The 16,890-nt window shown below is 37.9% G+C and overlaps 1 protein-coding gene across 1 annotated transcript in view; it reads right to left on the bottom strand.

Annotated features, from left to right (window-relative positions):
- Positions 1 to 3,925, bottom strand: part of LOC100889158 — a 31,071-nt gene extending 27,146 nt beyond the window's left edge. The window contains exons 1-5 of the mRNA XM_030997161.1: positions 3,907 to 3,925; positions 3,266 to 3,355; positions 1,626 to 1,715; positions 819 to 908; positions 11 to 100 (exon numbers count right to left, since the gene is read on the bottom strand). Coding sequence (XP_030853021.1) covers positions 11 to 100; positions 819 to 908; positions 1,626 to 1,715; positions 3,266 to 3,355; positions 3,907 to 3,925 — 379 coding nt within the window. The remainder of the gene's footprint in view (positions 1 to 10; positions 101 to 818; positions 909 to 1,625; positions 1,716 to 3,265; positions 3,356 to 3,906) is intronic.
- Positions 3,926 to 16,890: the final 12,965 nt, after the last annotated feature.

The raw sequence follows: 16,890 nt of genomic DNA, 5'->3' as shown, positions 1-16,890 counted from the left end.
GAAATCTTACCTTCATCACAGGTTGAACCAGCTGGACAGGTGCACGTATTCGAAACACAAGTCTCTCCGTTCTGACAATCCGCGTCATATATACAGGTGCCTGTAACGAGCCAATGATAATTGTGAACAAGTATGAGATGGTCTGTATTTAAGTTCTTTCAATGATAATAAGAACCAGTGGCCGATCCAGGGAGGGGACCCGGCGGGGGGGGGGGGGGGGAAGAGCCCCTCGACCCCTTTGAGAAAAAACAGGTAAAAACACTTTAATGTTACCTTTATTTAAAGACGGTTCCCCTCCCCTGGTGCTCATGGGGGAAGGGGGTTGGGATCTCTTGTGCCCACGAATTTTTTAATTTTTTTTTGCCCCCTGCAAATACGAACATCTCGTCGACGAATATTTCAGTCAGGTGGGGGGGGGGGGGGGTGGGGGTAAAGTAGCATTTTTTTTGTTTTAATTATGCAGCACGACCCCTCCCCGACCCTTGAGCAAAAAAAAAAAAAAAAGGAAGTGGGGCTTTAACCCCCAAAACGCCCACCCCATCCATGCGTTTGCAACTGATGTAGAACCCCCCACTCATTGTTATTGGAGACTTACAGTTTAGAACAATCTCCTTTTTGATCGACACTGTAGCTTGATTCACACTTCTGTTATTTCGGAAGATGGAATGATTCTAAGAGCAAAGTTTGTTCGTCAGTTCTTAGCTTTGAATCAACTAATAAAGGCCATAGAACTAAAATAAATATTGTGACTTTTCATTGGTGATCGAATGGAAATGCGAAGCCTGAGTTGAAAGGTAGGAGGTTTGAAGAAATCTTACCTTCGTCACAGGTTGAACCAGCTGGACAGGTGCACGTATTCGAAACACAAGTCTCTCCGTTCTGACAATCCGCGTCATATATACAGGTGCCTGTAACGAGCCAATGATTATTGTGAACAAGTATAAGATGGTCTGTATTTTAGTTCTTTCAATGACAATGAGAACCAGTGGCGGATCCAGGGAGGGGACCCGGCGGGGGGGGGGGGGGGGGGAAGAGCCCGTCGACCCCTTTGAGAAAAAACAGGTAAAAACACTTTAATGTTACCTTTATTTAAAGACGGTTCCCCCACCCTGGTGCTCATGGGGGAAGGGGGTTGGGATCTCTTGTGCCCACGAATTTTTTAATTTTTTTTTGCCCCCTGCAAATACGAACATCTCGTCGACGAATATTTCAGTCAGGTGGGGGGGGGGGGGTGGGGGTAAAGTAGCATTTTTTTGGTTTTAATTATGCAGCACGACCCCTCCCCGACCCTTGAGCAAAAAAAAAAAAAAAGGAAGTGGGGCTTTAACCCCCAAAACGCCCACCCCATCCATGCGTTTGCAACTGATGTAGAACCCCCCACTCAGTGTTATTGGAGACTTACAGTTTAGAACAATCTCCTTTTTGATCGACACTGTAGCTTGATTCACACTTCTGTTATTTCGGAAGATGGAATGATTCTAAGAGCAAAGTTTGTTCGTCAGTTCTTAGCTTTGAATCAACTAATAAAGGCCATAGAACTAAAATAAATATTGTGACTTTTCATTGGTGATCGAATGGAAATGCGAAGCCTGAGTTGAAAGGTAGGAGGTTTGAAGAAATCTTACCTTCGTCACAGGTTGAACCAGCTGGACAGGTGCACGTATTCGAAACACAAGTCTCTCCGTTCTGACAATCCGCGTCATATATACAGGTGCCTGTAACGAGCCAATGATAATTGTGAACAAGTATAAGATGGTCTGTATTTTAGTTCTTTCAATGACAATGAGAACCAGTGGCGGATCCAGGGAGGGGACCCGGCGGGGGGGGGGGGGGAGAGCCCCTCGACCCCTTTGAGAAAAAAACAGGTAAAAACATTTTAATGTTACCTTTATTTAAAGACGGTTCCCCTCCCCTGGTGCTCATGGGGAAGGGGGTTGGGATCTCTTGTGCCCACGAATTTTTTAATTTTTTTTTTGCCCCCTGCAAATACGAATATCTCGTCGACGAATATTTCAGTCAGGTGGGGGGGGGGGGGGGAGGTGGTAAAGTAGCATTTTTTTGGTTTTAATTATGCAGCACGACCCCTCCCCGACCCTTGAGCAAAAAAAAAAAGGAAGTGGGGCTTTAACCCCCAAAACACCCACCCCATCCATGCGTTTGCAACTGATGTAGAACCCCCCACTCAGTGTTATTGGAGACTTACAGTTTAGAACAATCTCCTTTTTGATCGACACTGTAGCTTGATTCACACTTCTGTTATTCGGAAGATGGAATGATTCTAAGAGCAAAGTTTGTTCGTCAGTTTCCTCGCTTTGAAGCAACTTATAAAGGCCATAGAACTAAAATAAATATTGTGACTTTTCATTGGTGATCGAATGGAAATGCGAAGCCTGAGTTAAAAGGTAGGAGCTTTGAAGAAATCCTACCTACGTCACAGGTTAAACCAGCTGGACAGGTGCACGTACCCGATACACAATTCTCTCCGTTCTGACAATCCGCGTCATATATACAGGTGCCTGTAACGAGCCAATGATAATTGTGAATAAGTATGAGATGGTCTGTATCAAAGTTCTTTCAATGACAATAAGAACCAGTGGCGGTTCTAGTAAGGGGGCTCGGGGGGCAAGGGCCCCCTCCCTTGGGAGAAAAACAGCTAAAAACACGTTAATTTATTTTACCTTTATTTGAAGACGGTTCCCCTCCCCTGTTGCTCTAGGGGAAAGGAGGTTGTGATCTCCATTTTGGGGGAGGGCAAAATTATTCACTGGCTTGCTGTTTCGCTGTTAAATATTTTCTCACGAATTGGGCCTACTCCCCTGCCACCGGCGGGATCCGCCTCTTATGAGAACGACTAGAAAGAACCTGAACACGATGATGATTGTGATTATCATGAAGATAACTGTATTGATAACGACTGTGGTGATGATGAATTAAGACGACTACAATGTCATTATACTAGCTTTGTACTATGCAGTTCTAAGTTTCGAACCGAGTCGCCATCCTGTTTTTTTTCATAGAAATGAACATAACTTCAGGACAAAATAAAAACGGGTAAGTGTCGTCATTGACCATCATTGAGCAGTTTCACACTTTTATTATTTGGGAAGATGAAAGATTCTTAGAGCAAAGTTTGTTCGTCAGTTTCCTCGCTTTGAATCAACTAATAAAGGCCATAGAACTAAAATAAATATTGTGACTTTTCATTGGTGATCGAATGGAAATGCGAAGCCTGAGTTGAAAGGTAGGAGGTTTGAAGAAATCTTACCTTCGGCACAGGTTGAACCAGCTGGACAGGTGCACGTACCCGATACACAAGTCTCACCGTTCTGACATTCCGCGTCATCGGTACAGGTGACTGTAACGAGCCAATGATAATTGTGAATAAGTATGAGATGGTCTGTATCAAAGTTCTTTCAATGACAATAAGAACCAGTGGCGGTTCTAGTAAGGGGGCTCGGGGGGCAAGGGCCCCCTCCCTTGGGAGAAAAACAGCTAAAAACACGTTAATTTATTTTACCTTTATTTGAAGACGGTTCCCCTCCCCTGTTGCTCTAGGGGAAAGGAGGTTGTGATCTCCATTTTTGTGGGAGGGCAAAATTTTTCACTGGCTGTCTGTTTCGCCATTAAATATTTTCTCACGAATTGGGCCCCTTCCCCTGCCGCCGGCTGGATCCGCCCCTGATGAGAACGGCTAAAAAGAACCTGAACACGATGATGATGATGGTGATAATCATGAAGATAACTGTATTGATAAAAACTGTGGGGATGGTGAATTAAGACGATTACAATGTCATTATACCAGGTTTATACTATTGAGTTCTAAGTTTCAAACCAAGTCGCTGTTCCGTTTTTTTTTTTTTTTTATAGATATGAACATAACTTCAGGACAGAGTAAAAACGGTTTACTGTCGTCATTGACATTCATTGACCAACTGGACAGGTGCACGTATTCGAAACACAAGTCTCTCCGTTCTGACAATCCGCGTTTTCTGTACAGGTGACTGTAACGAGCCAATGGTAATTGTGAACAAGTATGAGATGGTCTGTATTTTAGTTCTTTCAATGACAATGAGAACCAGTGGCGGATCCAGGGAGGGGGCCCGGGGGAAAAACAGCTAGAAACACGTTAATTTTACATTTATTTGAAGACAGTTCCCCTCCCCTGGTGCTAATGGGGGGAAGGGGATTGTAATCTCTTGTGACTACTATTTTTTGTAATTTTTTGTTGCCCCTACAAATACGAACATCGCGTCGACTATTCCAACCAGCTGGGGGGAGGGGGGAGGGGATAAAGGAGCATTAATTCTTTTTTTTTATTCAGCACGTTCCCTTCCCCACCCTTGAGCAACAAAGGAAAAAGTGACGGGGTTTAACCTCCAAAATACCCTCCCACCCATGCGTTCGCGACTGATGTAGAGCCCCCGACTCAGTGTTATTGAAGACTTACAGTTTTCAACAATCTCCTTTTTGATCAAAACTGTAGCTTGATTCACACTTTTGTTATCTTAGAAGATGAATGCTTCTTAGAGCAAAGTTTGTTCGTCAGTTCCTTGCTTTGTATGAACAAATAAAGGCCATTGAACTAAAATTAACCTTGTGACTTTTCATTGGTGATCGAATGGAGATGCAAAGCCTGAGTTGAAAGGTAGGAGGTTTGAAGTAATCTTACCTACGTCACAGGTTGAACCATCTGGACAGATGCACGTACCCGATACACAAGTCTCTCCGTTCTGACATTCCGCGTCATCGGTACAGGTGCCTTTAACGAGCCAATGATAATTGTGAACAAGTTTTAGATGGTCTGTATTTTAGTTCTTTCAATGACAATGAAAACCAGTGGCGGATCCAGGGAGGGGGCCCGGGGGCAAGGGCCCCCTCCCCTAGGGAAAAAACAGGTAAAAACACATTAATGTTACCTTTATTTGAAGACGGTTCCACTCCCCTGGTGCTCACGGGTGTAGGGGGTTGTGATCTATTTTGACCACTAAATATTTTGATTTTTGTTTGCCCCTGCAAATACGAAAAATCGCGTCGAGCAATATTTCGCTCAGTTTGGGGGAGGGGGGGGGGGGAGAGGGGGTTAAGGAGCATTAATTTTTGTTATGCAGCACGACCCCTCCCCCACCCTTGAGCAAAAAAAAAATAGGGAGGGGGCGGGGGTTAAGGAGCATTATTTTTTTTTTGTTATGCAGCACGACCCCTCCCCCACCCTTGAGCAAAAAAAAGAGGTAAAAAAAGGAGAGGGGTTTAACCCCTAAAACACCCACACCCACGCGTTCGCCACTAATGTAGAGCCCCAGATTCAGTGTTAGTGAGACTTACAGTTTTCAACAAACTCCTTTTTGATCAAAACTATAGCTTGATTCACACTTTTGTTATTATGGAAGATGAATGATTCTTAGAGCAAAGTTTGTTTGTCAGTTCCTCGCTTTGAATCAACAAATAAAGGCCATTGAACTAAAATTAACATTGTGACTTTTCATTGGTGATCGAATGGAGATGCGAAACCTGAGTTGAAAGGTAGGAGGTTTGAAGAAATCTTACCTCCGTCACAGGTTGAACCATCTGGACAGGTGCACGTATTCGCAACACAAATCTCTCCGTTTTGACATTCCGCGTCAGTGGTGCAGGTGACTGTAACGAGCCAATGGTAATTGTGAACAAGTATGAGATGGTCTGTATTTTAGTTCTTTCAATGACAATGAGTACCAGTGGCGGATCCAGGGAGGGGGCCCGTGGGAGGGGGGGGGGGGAACGGGTAAAAACACGTTAATGATACCTTTATTTGAAAACGGTCCCCATCCCCTGGTGCTCATGGGGGAAGGGGGTTGTGATCTCTTGAGGCCACCTTTTTTTTTCTTTTCTTTTTGCCCCTGCAAATACGAACGTCGCGTCGACCAATATCTTCGATAAAGGAGCATTTTTTTTTTATGCAGTACGACCTCTCCCCCAACATTGAGCAAAAAAGAGAGAAAAGGGAAGGGGGTTTAACCACTAAAACACCCACCCATGCGTTCACGACTGATGTAGAGCCCCCTCCCCCACTCAGTGTTATTGGGGACCTATAGTTTTCAACAATCTCCTTTTTGATCATTTATAGCTTGATTCACACTTTTGTTATTTTGGAAGATGAATGATTCTTAGAGCAAGTTTGTTCGTCAATTCCTCGCTTTGAATCAACAAATAAAGGCCATTGAACTAAAATTAACCTTGTGACTTTTCATTGTTGATCGAATGGAGATGCAAAGCCTGAGTTGAGAGGTGGGAGGTTTGAAGAAATCTTACCTTCGCCACAGCTTGAACCAGTGGGACAGGTGCACGAACTCGAAACACAAGTCTCTCCGTTCTGACAACCCGCGTCATCGGTACAGGTGACTGTAACGAGCGAATGATAAATGTGAATAAGTATGAGAAGGTCTGTATTTAAGTTATTTCAATGACAATAAGAACCAGTGGCGGATCCAGGGAGGGGGCCCGGGGGCAAGGGCCCCCTCCCCTGGGGAGAAAACCGGTAAAACACATTAATGTTACCTTTATTTGAAGACGGTTCCACTCCCCTGGTGCTCACGGGTGTAGGGGGTTGTGTTCTCCTTTTTTTTTGGGGGGGGGGCAACATTATTCAGTGGCTGGCTGTTTCTCCATTTAATATTTTCTCACGAATTGGCCGCCCTCCCCTGCTGCCGGCTGGATCCGCCCCTGATGAGAACGACTAAAAAGATCCTGAACACGATGATGATGGTGATAATCATGAAGATAACTGTATTGATAACGACTGTTGTGATGATGAATTAAGACGACTACAACGTCATTATACTGTTGAGTTCAAAGTTTCAAACCGAGTCACTGTCCCGTTTTTTTTTATAGATATGAACATAACTTCAGGACAAAGTAAACTGTGTTTACTTTCGTCATTGACATTCATTGAGCAGTTTCACACTTTTGTTATTTAGGAAGATGAATGATTCTTAGAGCAAAGTTTGTTCGTCAGTTCCACGCTTTGAATCAACAAATAAAGGCCTTTGAACTAAAATTAACAATGGACTTTTCATTGGTGATCGAATGGAGATGCGAACCCGGAGTTGAAAGGTAGGAGGTTTGAAGAAATCTTACCTCCGTCACAGGTTGAACCAGCTGGACAGGTGCACGTACCCGATACACAAGTCTCTCCGTTCTGACAATCCGCGTCATCGGTACAGGTGACTGTAACGAGCCAATGGTAATTGTGAATAAGTATGAGATGGTCTGTATTTTAGTTCTTTCAATGACAATGAGTACCAGTGGCGGATCTAGGGAGGGAAGCTTCATTCAGACAAGGATTAAGAGTCGAGCACGGTTCAATTAATCGTCTACTTTCTCTAATAATTTAATAAAACGTCAAAACTTCCGCGCTTCGCGCGGGAGTGGGAGAACTGAATTCAGATAAGGATTAAGAGTCGAGAACAGTACACCGAATCGTCTGCTTTTTCTCATTATTTAATGAAACGTCAAAGCTTCCGCGCTTCGCGCGGGAGGGGGAGAAACTTCATTCAGACAAGGATTAAGAGTCGAGCACGGTTCAACGAATCGTCTACTTTCTCAAATAATTCAATAAAACGTCAAAACTTCCGCGCTTTGCGCGGGAGCGGGAGAACTGAATTCAAATAAGGATTAAAAGTCGAGAACATTTATTTATGTCATCAAGGAAAACGACCATTTGCGCATACGCAAGTACTATACATAGTCCATAGGAAAAACAATTTAGCCTTCGGCCCCGGGTTTATAGGGTTAGATTTGTACATATTGGGACATTTAATTTTGTCGGTAATTGATGGCTAGTTTTGTCGGTAATCGTTGGCTTCTACACCCCCCCCCCCCACACTGAAAAAGGTCTAGCGACGCCCCTGGCTGTATGTAAGCTATACTAAGCAAAGACGTAGGTATTATTGTAAACACATTTCAAATCATAGAGAGATAATTTAATTTCTTTGCGGTATTTTGGTTCATGATTATAACGTATTAAATATGTCATTCACATTAATGATGGTACAATAGATTCCCTACCTTAACCACACAAAGAAAAATTAATACCAAACGAAACATTCTCATTTAGACTATCTAGTGTTTAATTGACTATTTGTGAGGACCGTCACGCTTGTAAAGTAGTGAGGCTGTATGTAAGATATACTATGCAAAGACGTAAGTATTATTGTAAACACATTTCAAATCATAGAGAGATGCCGTAGTTTCTTAACGGTATTTTTGTTCATGATTATAACGTATTAATTATGTCATTCACATACTAAATAAGTACATTTTACGTAGGGTTGCCTCATATTTTCTATCATAAATATATATGATTTCAATGTTTGACTTGTTACATGTGTCTTCCGAAGAAATAGGACATTCCAAAACAATGATAACTTTGATAGGTAGGAAGAGGAAACTTCAGGCAAAGATTTTCGGGGTTCATGTATCATTGTAAAGTAATAGGCTGGTCAAAAGTCAAATTCGTAGTGAGTTAGAATACATGTACTATATCCAATTCTCTCGGTAAATACAACAAAGGTGTTCTAGAAAAGTATCTGATAGTCGAGATCTGATGATTCTCTTTGGACAAATTGGAATCAGTGTAAAGCGGATAGACATTTCAAAAGTGGTAAACGTATTTTCAAACAAATATGATTAAAATCTTAAAAGATCTTACTAGCATCACTGCAGAGAGATCCACTAAAACCCGATGGACATGTACATGCAGCGTTCTCACAGACACCTCCGTTCGTACATGGATTGTGAGCAGGACAGTCAACTACAAAGAGGAGAGAAAATATCCTAAAATTTGATGACGAATCTTATGCATGCAATGTACACGTGGAAATGCGAAATGCATAATGATAAAACTACAACATTCAATTGTTGTCATATCAGTCAGTCATGGTAGTGTACGCACAATCAATATAATAACTAACAGTTTGTAATTTCAGAACGATGTATTTTAAAATTGTGAAGGTAGAATGTTTGCCTTTTTCAAGGAGGGTGTGAAAGTTTAAATTACAATCTTGAAATATAGTAAGAGGTCAAAGTCACAATATTAACGTATCATTACATTACATAAACAAATTTAGTATACATTAACATCTTTTGAAACATAATCTGATTGCTAATTTAGATGGATCCCGATAGCACTTAATGATGGTACAATAGATGTCTATACCTGTACTACACGGAGCTACTACAACACAAAGAAAAACAATACCAGACGAAACCTTCTCATTTAGACTATTTCTGAACTGACCATTTGTGAGGACCGTCACGCTTGTCATGTAATGAGACTGTATGTAAGCTATACCATGATAAGACGTAAGTATTATTGTAAACACATTTCACATCATAGAGAGAGATGATGTAATTTCTTTACGGTATTTTGGTTCATGATAATAACGTATTAATTATGTCAATCACATACTTTTAAAGTAGGGTTGCCTCATATTTTCTATCAAAAAAAAACATGATTTCAATGTTTGACTTGTTACATGTGTCTTCGGAAGAGATAGGACATTCCAAAACAATGATAACTTTCATTGGAAGGAAGAAGAAACTTCTGGCAAAGATTTTCGGGGTTCATGTATCAATGTAAAGTAATACGCTGGTCAAAAATCACAATCAAATATGATTAAAATCCTAAAAGATCTTACTAGCATCGCTGCAGAGAGATCCACTAAAACCCGATGCACATGTACATGCAGCGTTCTCACAGACACCTTCGTTTGCACATGGGTTGTCACCAGTACAGTCAACTACAAAGAGTAGAGAAAATATCTTAAAATTTAATGACGCATCTTGTGGAAATGCGAAAAATGCATAATGATAAAACTACAACATTCAATTGTTGTCATATCAGCCAGTCATGGTAGTGTACGAACAATCAATATGATAACTAAAGGTTTGTAATTTCAGAACGATGTATTTTAAAAATGTGAAAGTAGAATGTTAGTCTTTTTCGAGGAGGGTGTGGAAGTTAAAATAACAATCTCTAAATATAGTGAGAGGTTAAAGTCACAACGTGAACGTTTTATAACATAAACCAATTGATCATTTAGTATGCTACATCTTTTTGCCAATTAAAGGGCCACTCTAACCCAACTAACATAGCTTTTCAAACATAAATACTCCTCTATTTATTAATATTCCAGCCTCAGATTTTTCAGAAAATTGTAATCATTATTTTTTTGTTGGCATTCGTGCTGCTATACGCTTGCGGGTTGCTTCGTTTTTTTAAAATTCTATGGCTGGAATCTACCGATACTATCAAGCAACCAAGAAAGGATCAGGATGCAGATAAAAGAGGAGAAGACTGAGGACTGAGAAGGGGAAAAAATAAGGGAAATTTTCCACTTAGAATACTAACTGGTAGGCCTCAAGAGTGTCAGTTTAGACCGCTCGTTGTCTAACAATGGCCATACACTCCCGTTTCCCCAGAAGCTTACTAACAATCAAGAGAAGCATTGTTTTTCTCAGTGCTGCACCAAAATATGGAACACCCTTTCTACCTTTTGTCTGTACTTTCACTTCTGTTGACTCTAAACCAAGAAATACCTTTAAAAGATTTTCCTCTCCAATGACTAGATATTTCTTTCTTTTTTTCTTGAATCTTTATGTATAATTTCTTAATGAGCAACTTAAAAAGTGTATTGATATAGGAATGTAAGTTGCTTCGACTTTATATATAGCTTACCTGAATCACACGTAATGATTTACTCGTCACGTCAATACAATGATTGTCATTGAAACTCAATTTATACAGATATCGACGAATGTGCCAGCAATCCTTGTGTGAATGGAGGAGTGTGTACCGATTTAGTTAGGATTACGTGTGATTCAGGTAAGCTATATATAAAGTCGAAGCAGATTACATTCCTATGTCAATACACTTTTTTAAGTAAAGCAAGCCTTAATCTTGCTTTTATTAAATAAACAATGATATTCTTTAGAGCAAATTCTTCTTTGAAAAAATACGAAGATCCCAATACCACTAACGTACATGTATTACAGAGAGGTCCAGTGAATCCCTCAAGGCATGTACATGCATCGCCAGCGACATTACAGAAACCTCCATTCATACACTGCTCGTCAATGAAACATTCAACTACAGTAAGAGAAAAGAAAATGTTTGTAATTAATCACGAAGTTTACATTAATCGACCCAAAAAACAAAAAACAAAAATCTAAACCATTCCAAAAGCTTTCCCTATAAACACAGTCAATTAAGAGGGAGGAAATGGGGAGAGAAGGGGAAAGAAAGGGGAGTGGGAAGAAAGGGAGGGGAAATAAGTCCAAGGAGTTTGAGAGGAGGAAATGAAGGGACAGAATTTTTTGGGGTAGATTGAGTTTTAATTAAAAAAAACTCATTATTTTTATTCTGATAAAAAATATGTTGAGAAATATTAAACGCAATTTCAGTTTTAAGGATTCACTCTTATTCTGAAAAAAGCAATGCTTGCTGTCGTTTTTTAAATGTCATTACTGTAGTGCTGTAATATTTTCCTATTATGTGATTGTGAAATATTTTAGTCCCATACATTGTAAAATTATGAACAATGATTTATGTTTTGTTTCTGTTCGTTGATAAAATGATGACAAAAAGCTTCGGTATAATTATGTTGCAGCTATGTATAAACTATGATATGAACGAAAAAGAGTTTTATACAAGCTCCTCCATTCAAACAGAGATAGCTGGCACATTCGTCGATATCTGTGTAAATTGAGTTTCAATGACAATTATTGGAATGAAAGTGATGAGAAAATTATTTCCATTTTGTCAGATTTTTCTATAAATCTTTGGCGATTAACAGGAAAATCAAATAAAAGTAGTTTTTTAAATGCAAATTATTGACAATTAAGAAAGCAACTACTACATTCGTAAAACGATAGATATATAAATCAAACGAAGAATAAAATAAAAATGTATCTTGTTTTGTCCGAATTCTTTTCCAAAATCATGGACTTAGAAGAGAAAAAAGTCTCCCAAACAATTATCGTTGTCTGACAAAGATGTATGTGGACCTTGAAGAGAAAAAGCTAACATAGGCAATTGACCTTTCTTTTGGTGTGAAATATTTAAACAAAATGGACGCGAAAATGTAATAACAAGATATGAGTTTTGAGACACCTTAGTGCCAAAAGTTGAATTGTTATTATCGAAATGATATATGCCACCCTTATCACACCATAAAACAAATCTTAATAAACAGATATCGCTGTGGGAACCAAAATATCAACTCTGCTCTACTAATGGCCATGCACTCCCTTTTCCCTACTCATATTCAAGAGAAGCAACGTTTTTCTGAGTACTGCACCAAAATGTGAAACACCTTTTCCATCTTGTGTCTCTACTTTCACTTCTGTTGACTCTAAATTAGGAAATAACATAACAAGATTTTCCCCTCCAATGACTAGATATTTCTTTCTTTTTTCATGAATCCTTATGTACAATATCTCAATAAGCAACATGTAATATATTTTTTTGATTTTGCTTCACTTAAAAAGTGTATTGATATAGGAATGTAATCTGCTTTGACTTTATGTAAAGCTCACCTGAATCACACGTAATGCCATCATAGTCACCAACACAGTCACATGTGAAGCTGTCAACTAAATCGTAACACACTCCTCCATTCATACAGGGATTGCTGCCACATTCGTTGATATCTGTGTAAATTGAGTTTCAATGACAATCATTGCATTTGAACGTGACGAGAAAATCATTTCCATTATGTCAGATTTTTCTATTACATTTTTTGGCGATTATCAGAAAAAACAAATAAAATCTTTTTTTTTAAATGCAAATTAATGACAATTGAGAAAGAAACTACTTCATATGTAAAACTATTGATAAATAAATTAAATGAGGTAAACAAACTAAAAATATCTTGTTTTGTGTGAACTTATTTCCAAAATCATGGACTTAGAAGTAGAATAAATCTCCAAAACAATTATTGTTGTCTGAAAAACATATATGTGGCCCTTGAAGAAAATAAAACTAACATAGGCAATTAATCATTCCTTTGGGGTGAAATGAGAGTTTCATCTCCAATGACTAGATATTTTAGTTTTTTTTCTTCTTCAATCTTTATGTATTATTTCTCAATGAACAACATGCAATATTTTGGGGGATTTTGCTTTACTTAAATAAGTGTATTGACATAGGAATGTAATCTGCTTCGACTTTATATATATCTTACCTGAATCACACGTAATCCCAGCATAGCCATCGGCACAGTAACAGGTGAAGCTGTTAACTAAATCGGTACACACTCCTCCATTCACACAAGGATTGCTGGCACATTCGTCGATATCTGTGTAAATTGAGTTTCAATGACAATCATTGGAATGAACGTGACGAGTAAATCATTTTCATTTTGTCAGATTTTTCTATAACATTTCGGCGATTAGCAGGAAATCAAATTAAAATTGTTTTTTAAGTGCAAATTAAAGACAATTGAAAAAGCAACTCCTTTATCGTAAAACTAATGATAAATAAAATCAATTCACGTCAACAAACTAAATCTATCTCGTTTTGACTGAATTTTTTTCCAAAATCATGGACCCAGAATTAGAATAAAATCTCCAAAACATTTATCGTTTTCTGATAAAGTTTGATGTGGTCCTTGAAGAAAAAAAAGGTAAAAAAGGCAATTGATCTTTCTTTTGAGGCTTAAATATATAAACCAAATTTACGCGGGAATGTAATAACAAGGTCTGAATTTAAGACACCTTAGCGCCAAAAGTTGAATAGCTGTTATTGAAATTAAATATGCCACTTCTATCATACCCTATCACAATAGCAAGTCTGCTCTACTAATGGCCATGCACTCTTGTTTCCCAAGATGCCTTCTCAGAATCAAGAGAAGAAATGTTTTCCTCAGTAGCGCACCAAAATGTGGAATTCCATCTTTCCATCTTTTGTCTCTATTTTCACTTTTATCGACTCTTAAATAAATAATAGCTTTAAAAGATGTTCCTCTCGAATGACTAGATAGGTTTTTGTTTGTTGTGAATCTTCAAAAATAATATCTTAATAAGCAACATGTAATATATTTGGGGTTTTTGCTTTACTTTAATAGTGTATTGATAAAGGAATAGAGTTTTGAGAAATAAACCAAGGAAAACCCTAAAAGAGCTTGGAATTGTAAAAAGGTGTACGATTGTCAAATGAGAAATTGGGTAGACTTTTTCACCTTCGTTATTAAATGTCTTGGGAGGGGGTTGTAGTTACAATAAAGATCTTGAAATGTATTAAGAGGTGGAAATCACTATATGAGTTTATCATGGCCTTGAACTTGCTATTAACAAGTAAACACTGAAATTCTTTAAAGCAAATTATTATAAAATTAAAAAAGAAGATCAAAAATAGCACTAACATACTTGTATTACAGTGAGCTCCAGTGAATCCCTCGAGACATGAACATACATCGGCATTACAGGTACCTCCATTCAGACACTGATCGTCACTAGAACAGAAATCTACAAAGAGAAAAGAAAATGTCTTTTGATTAAAAACCAAATTTACACTAATCGATCTCGACCGACCAATTCGAAAAGCTTTCCCTATCCATACCATCAAGTATACGGGAGGAAGAGGGGGAGGTTAGGGGTAAGAGGGTAAGAGAAGCATTTTTTTTCTCAGTACTGCTCCATAATGTGAAACACACTTCTGTGTCTGTACTTCACTTCTGTTGACTCTATATTTAGAAATACTTTATGTTTAACTTCTCAATGAGCAACATGAATTGTTTTGGGGATTTTGCTTTATTTTAAAAAGTTAATTGATATAGGTATGTAATCTGCTTCGATTTGATATAGAGCTCACCTAAATCACACGTAATTCCATCATAGCCACCAACACAGTCACAGGTGAATCTGTCAACTAAATCGTAACACGTTCCTCCATTCAAACAGGGATTGCTGGCACATTCGTCGATATCTGTGTAAATTGAGTTTCAATGACAATCATTGGAATGAACACGACGAGAAAATCATTTCCATTATGTCAGATTTTTCTATTAAATTTTGGCGATTATCAGAAAAAACAAATAAAATCTTTTTTTTTAAATGCAAATTAATGACAATTGAGAAAGCAACTACTTCATATGTAAAACTATTGATAAATAAATCAAATGAGGTAAACAAACTAAAAATATCTTGTTTTGTGTGAACTTTTTTCCAAAATCATGGACTTAGAAGTAGAATATATCTCCAAAACAATTATCGTTGTCTGACAAACATATATGTGACCCTTTAAGAAAATAAAACTACATAGGCAGTTGATCTTTCCTTTGGAGGTGAAATGAGAGTTTCATCTCCAATGACTAGATATTTTAGTTTTTTCTTCTTCAATCTTTATGTATTATTTCTCAATGAACAACATGCAATATTTTGGGGGATTTTGCGTTACTTAAAAAAGTTTATTGACATAGGAATGTAATCTGCTTCGAATTTATATAAAGCTTACCTGAATCACACGTAATCCCATCATAGCCAGCAACACATTCACAGTGGAAGCTGCCAGGGAAATTAGTACACGCTCCTCCATTCAGACAGGCATTATGGTTACATTCGTCGATATCTGTATACATTGAGTTTGAATAGTAATCATTGAAATGAACGTGGCGAGAAAAAAAAATCATTTAAGTTTTGTCAGATTTTTCTAAAAAGTTTTGGCGATTAAAAGGAAAATCAAGTAAATTTTTTTTTTTTTTAAATGCAAAATTATGACAAATTAATGTCAACTTTATTTGCATAAATGTTGATAAATAAATAAAATAAAGTGAATAATCTAAATCTTCCCTGTATTTTCCAAATTGTTTTGTAAATCATGGACTTAGAAGTAGTAAAATTGTCCAAAACAGTTATCGTTGTCTGACAATTCTTAATGTGGCCCTCAAAGAAAAAGCGAATAATAGGAAAATTAAGTCATAACTGGCATTTTAAATCATGACAGTTAAGAAACGAATAACCTCCTTCGTAGAACTATCAATAAATAACTAAAATGAAGTAAATAAACTATATATCTCTTTTCGTGTTTAATGAGTTCTCTATTTTGTAATAGGAATATTAATGTTCAATCGCCAAGTGAAAAACTAAACTATATTCTAGTCTGGATATTGTGAAGGAACACAGTGTTTTGGACAACATCAACACAGTGTTTTGTGACTAAATAAAAAATACTTGGTATGTATTACAATATCATTGAACATCGAAACATAGAAAACAGTCGACTACTTGAACATTTGTTTCACTGATAGTTTTATATTCGAAACTAGTTAGCAAGTAGAAGTCGCTGGGAACAAGCTAAAAAAGGTCATTAAACTAAATTAACATTGTGACATTTCACTGCAGATCGAGTGGAGATGCCATGCGTAAGTTGAATTTGACTCTGATACAAAGCATGAAAGCCTGGGTATCTATAATATCCTGATGAGAAAGGAGCATTTGCTTCATGTAATAGGTGTTTGTATGTAATCTGCTTTATTTTGATAGCTTACCTGTGCACGGAGTCCCAGCATAACCAGCAGAGCAGGCACAAGTATACATATTCACTCCATCAGTACAATCTTCATTAGCCGTACACGCACTAGAAGCACATTCGTCGATATCTATGCAAATTAAGTTCCAAATACAATGAATGGAATAAAAGCGACTAGAAAAATCATTTCCCTTTTGACAGATTTATCTTTTTTTGACGGATGATAGGAAAATTAAGTAAAAACTGGCATATTTAATAATGACAGTTAAGGAATCATTAGCCTCCTTCGTAAACTATCAATACATAACTTAATTGAAGTAAATGTACTAAATATCTCTTTTAATGTGTTCTCTATTTTGTAATAAGAATATTAATGTTCAGTCGTCAGG

This window comes from Strongylocentrotus purpuratus, unplaced genomic scaffold (assembly GCF_000002235.5).
Source record: "Strongylocentrotus purpuratus isolate Spur 01 unplaced genomic scaffold, Spur_5.0 spur5_scaffold_4, whole genome shotgun sequence".
Lineage (NCBI taxonomy): Eukaryota > Metazoa > Echinodermata > Echinoidea > Camarodonta > Strongylocentrotidae > Strongylocentrotus > Strongylocentrotus purpuratus.
The sequence above is the reverse complement of the archived record's forward strand: the minus strand, read 5'-3'. Positions and strand labels throughout refer to the sequence as shown.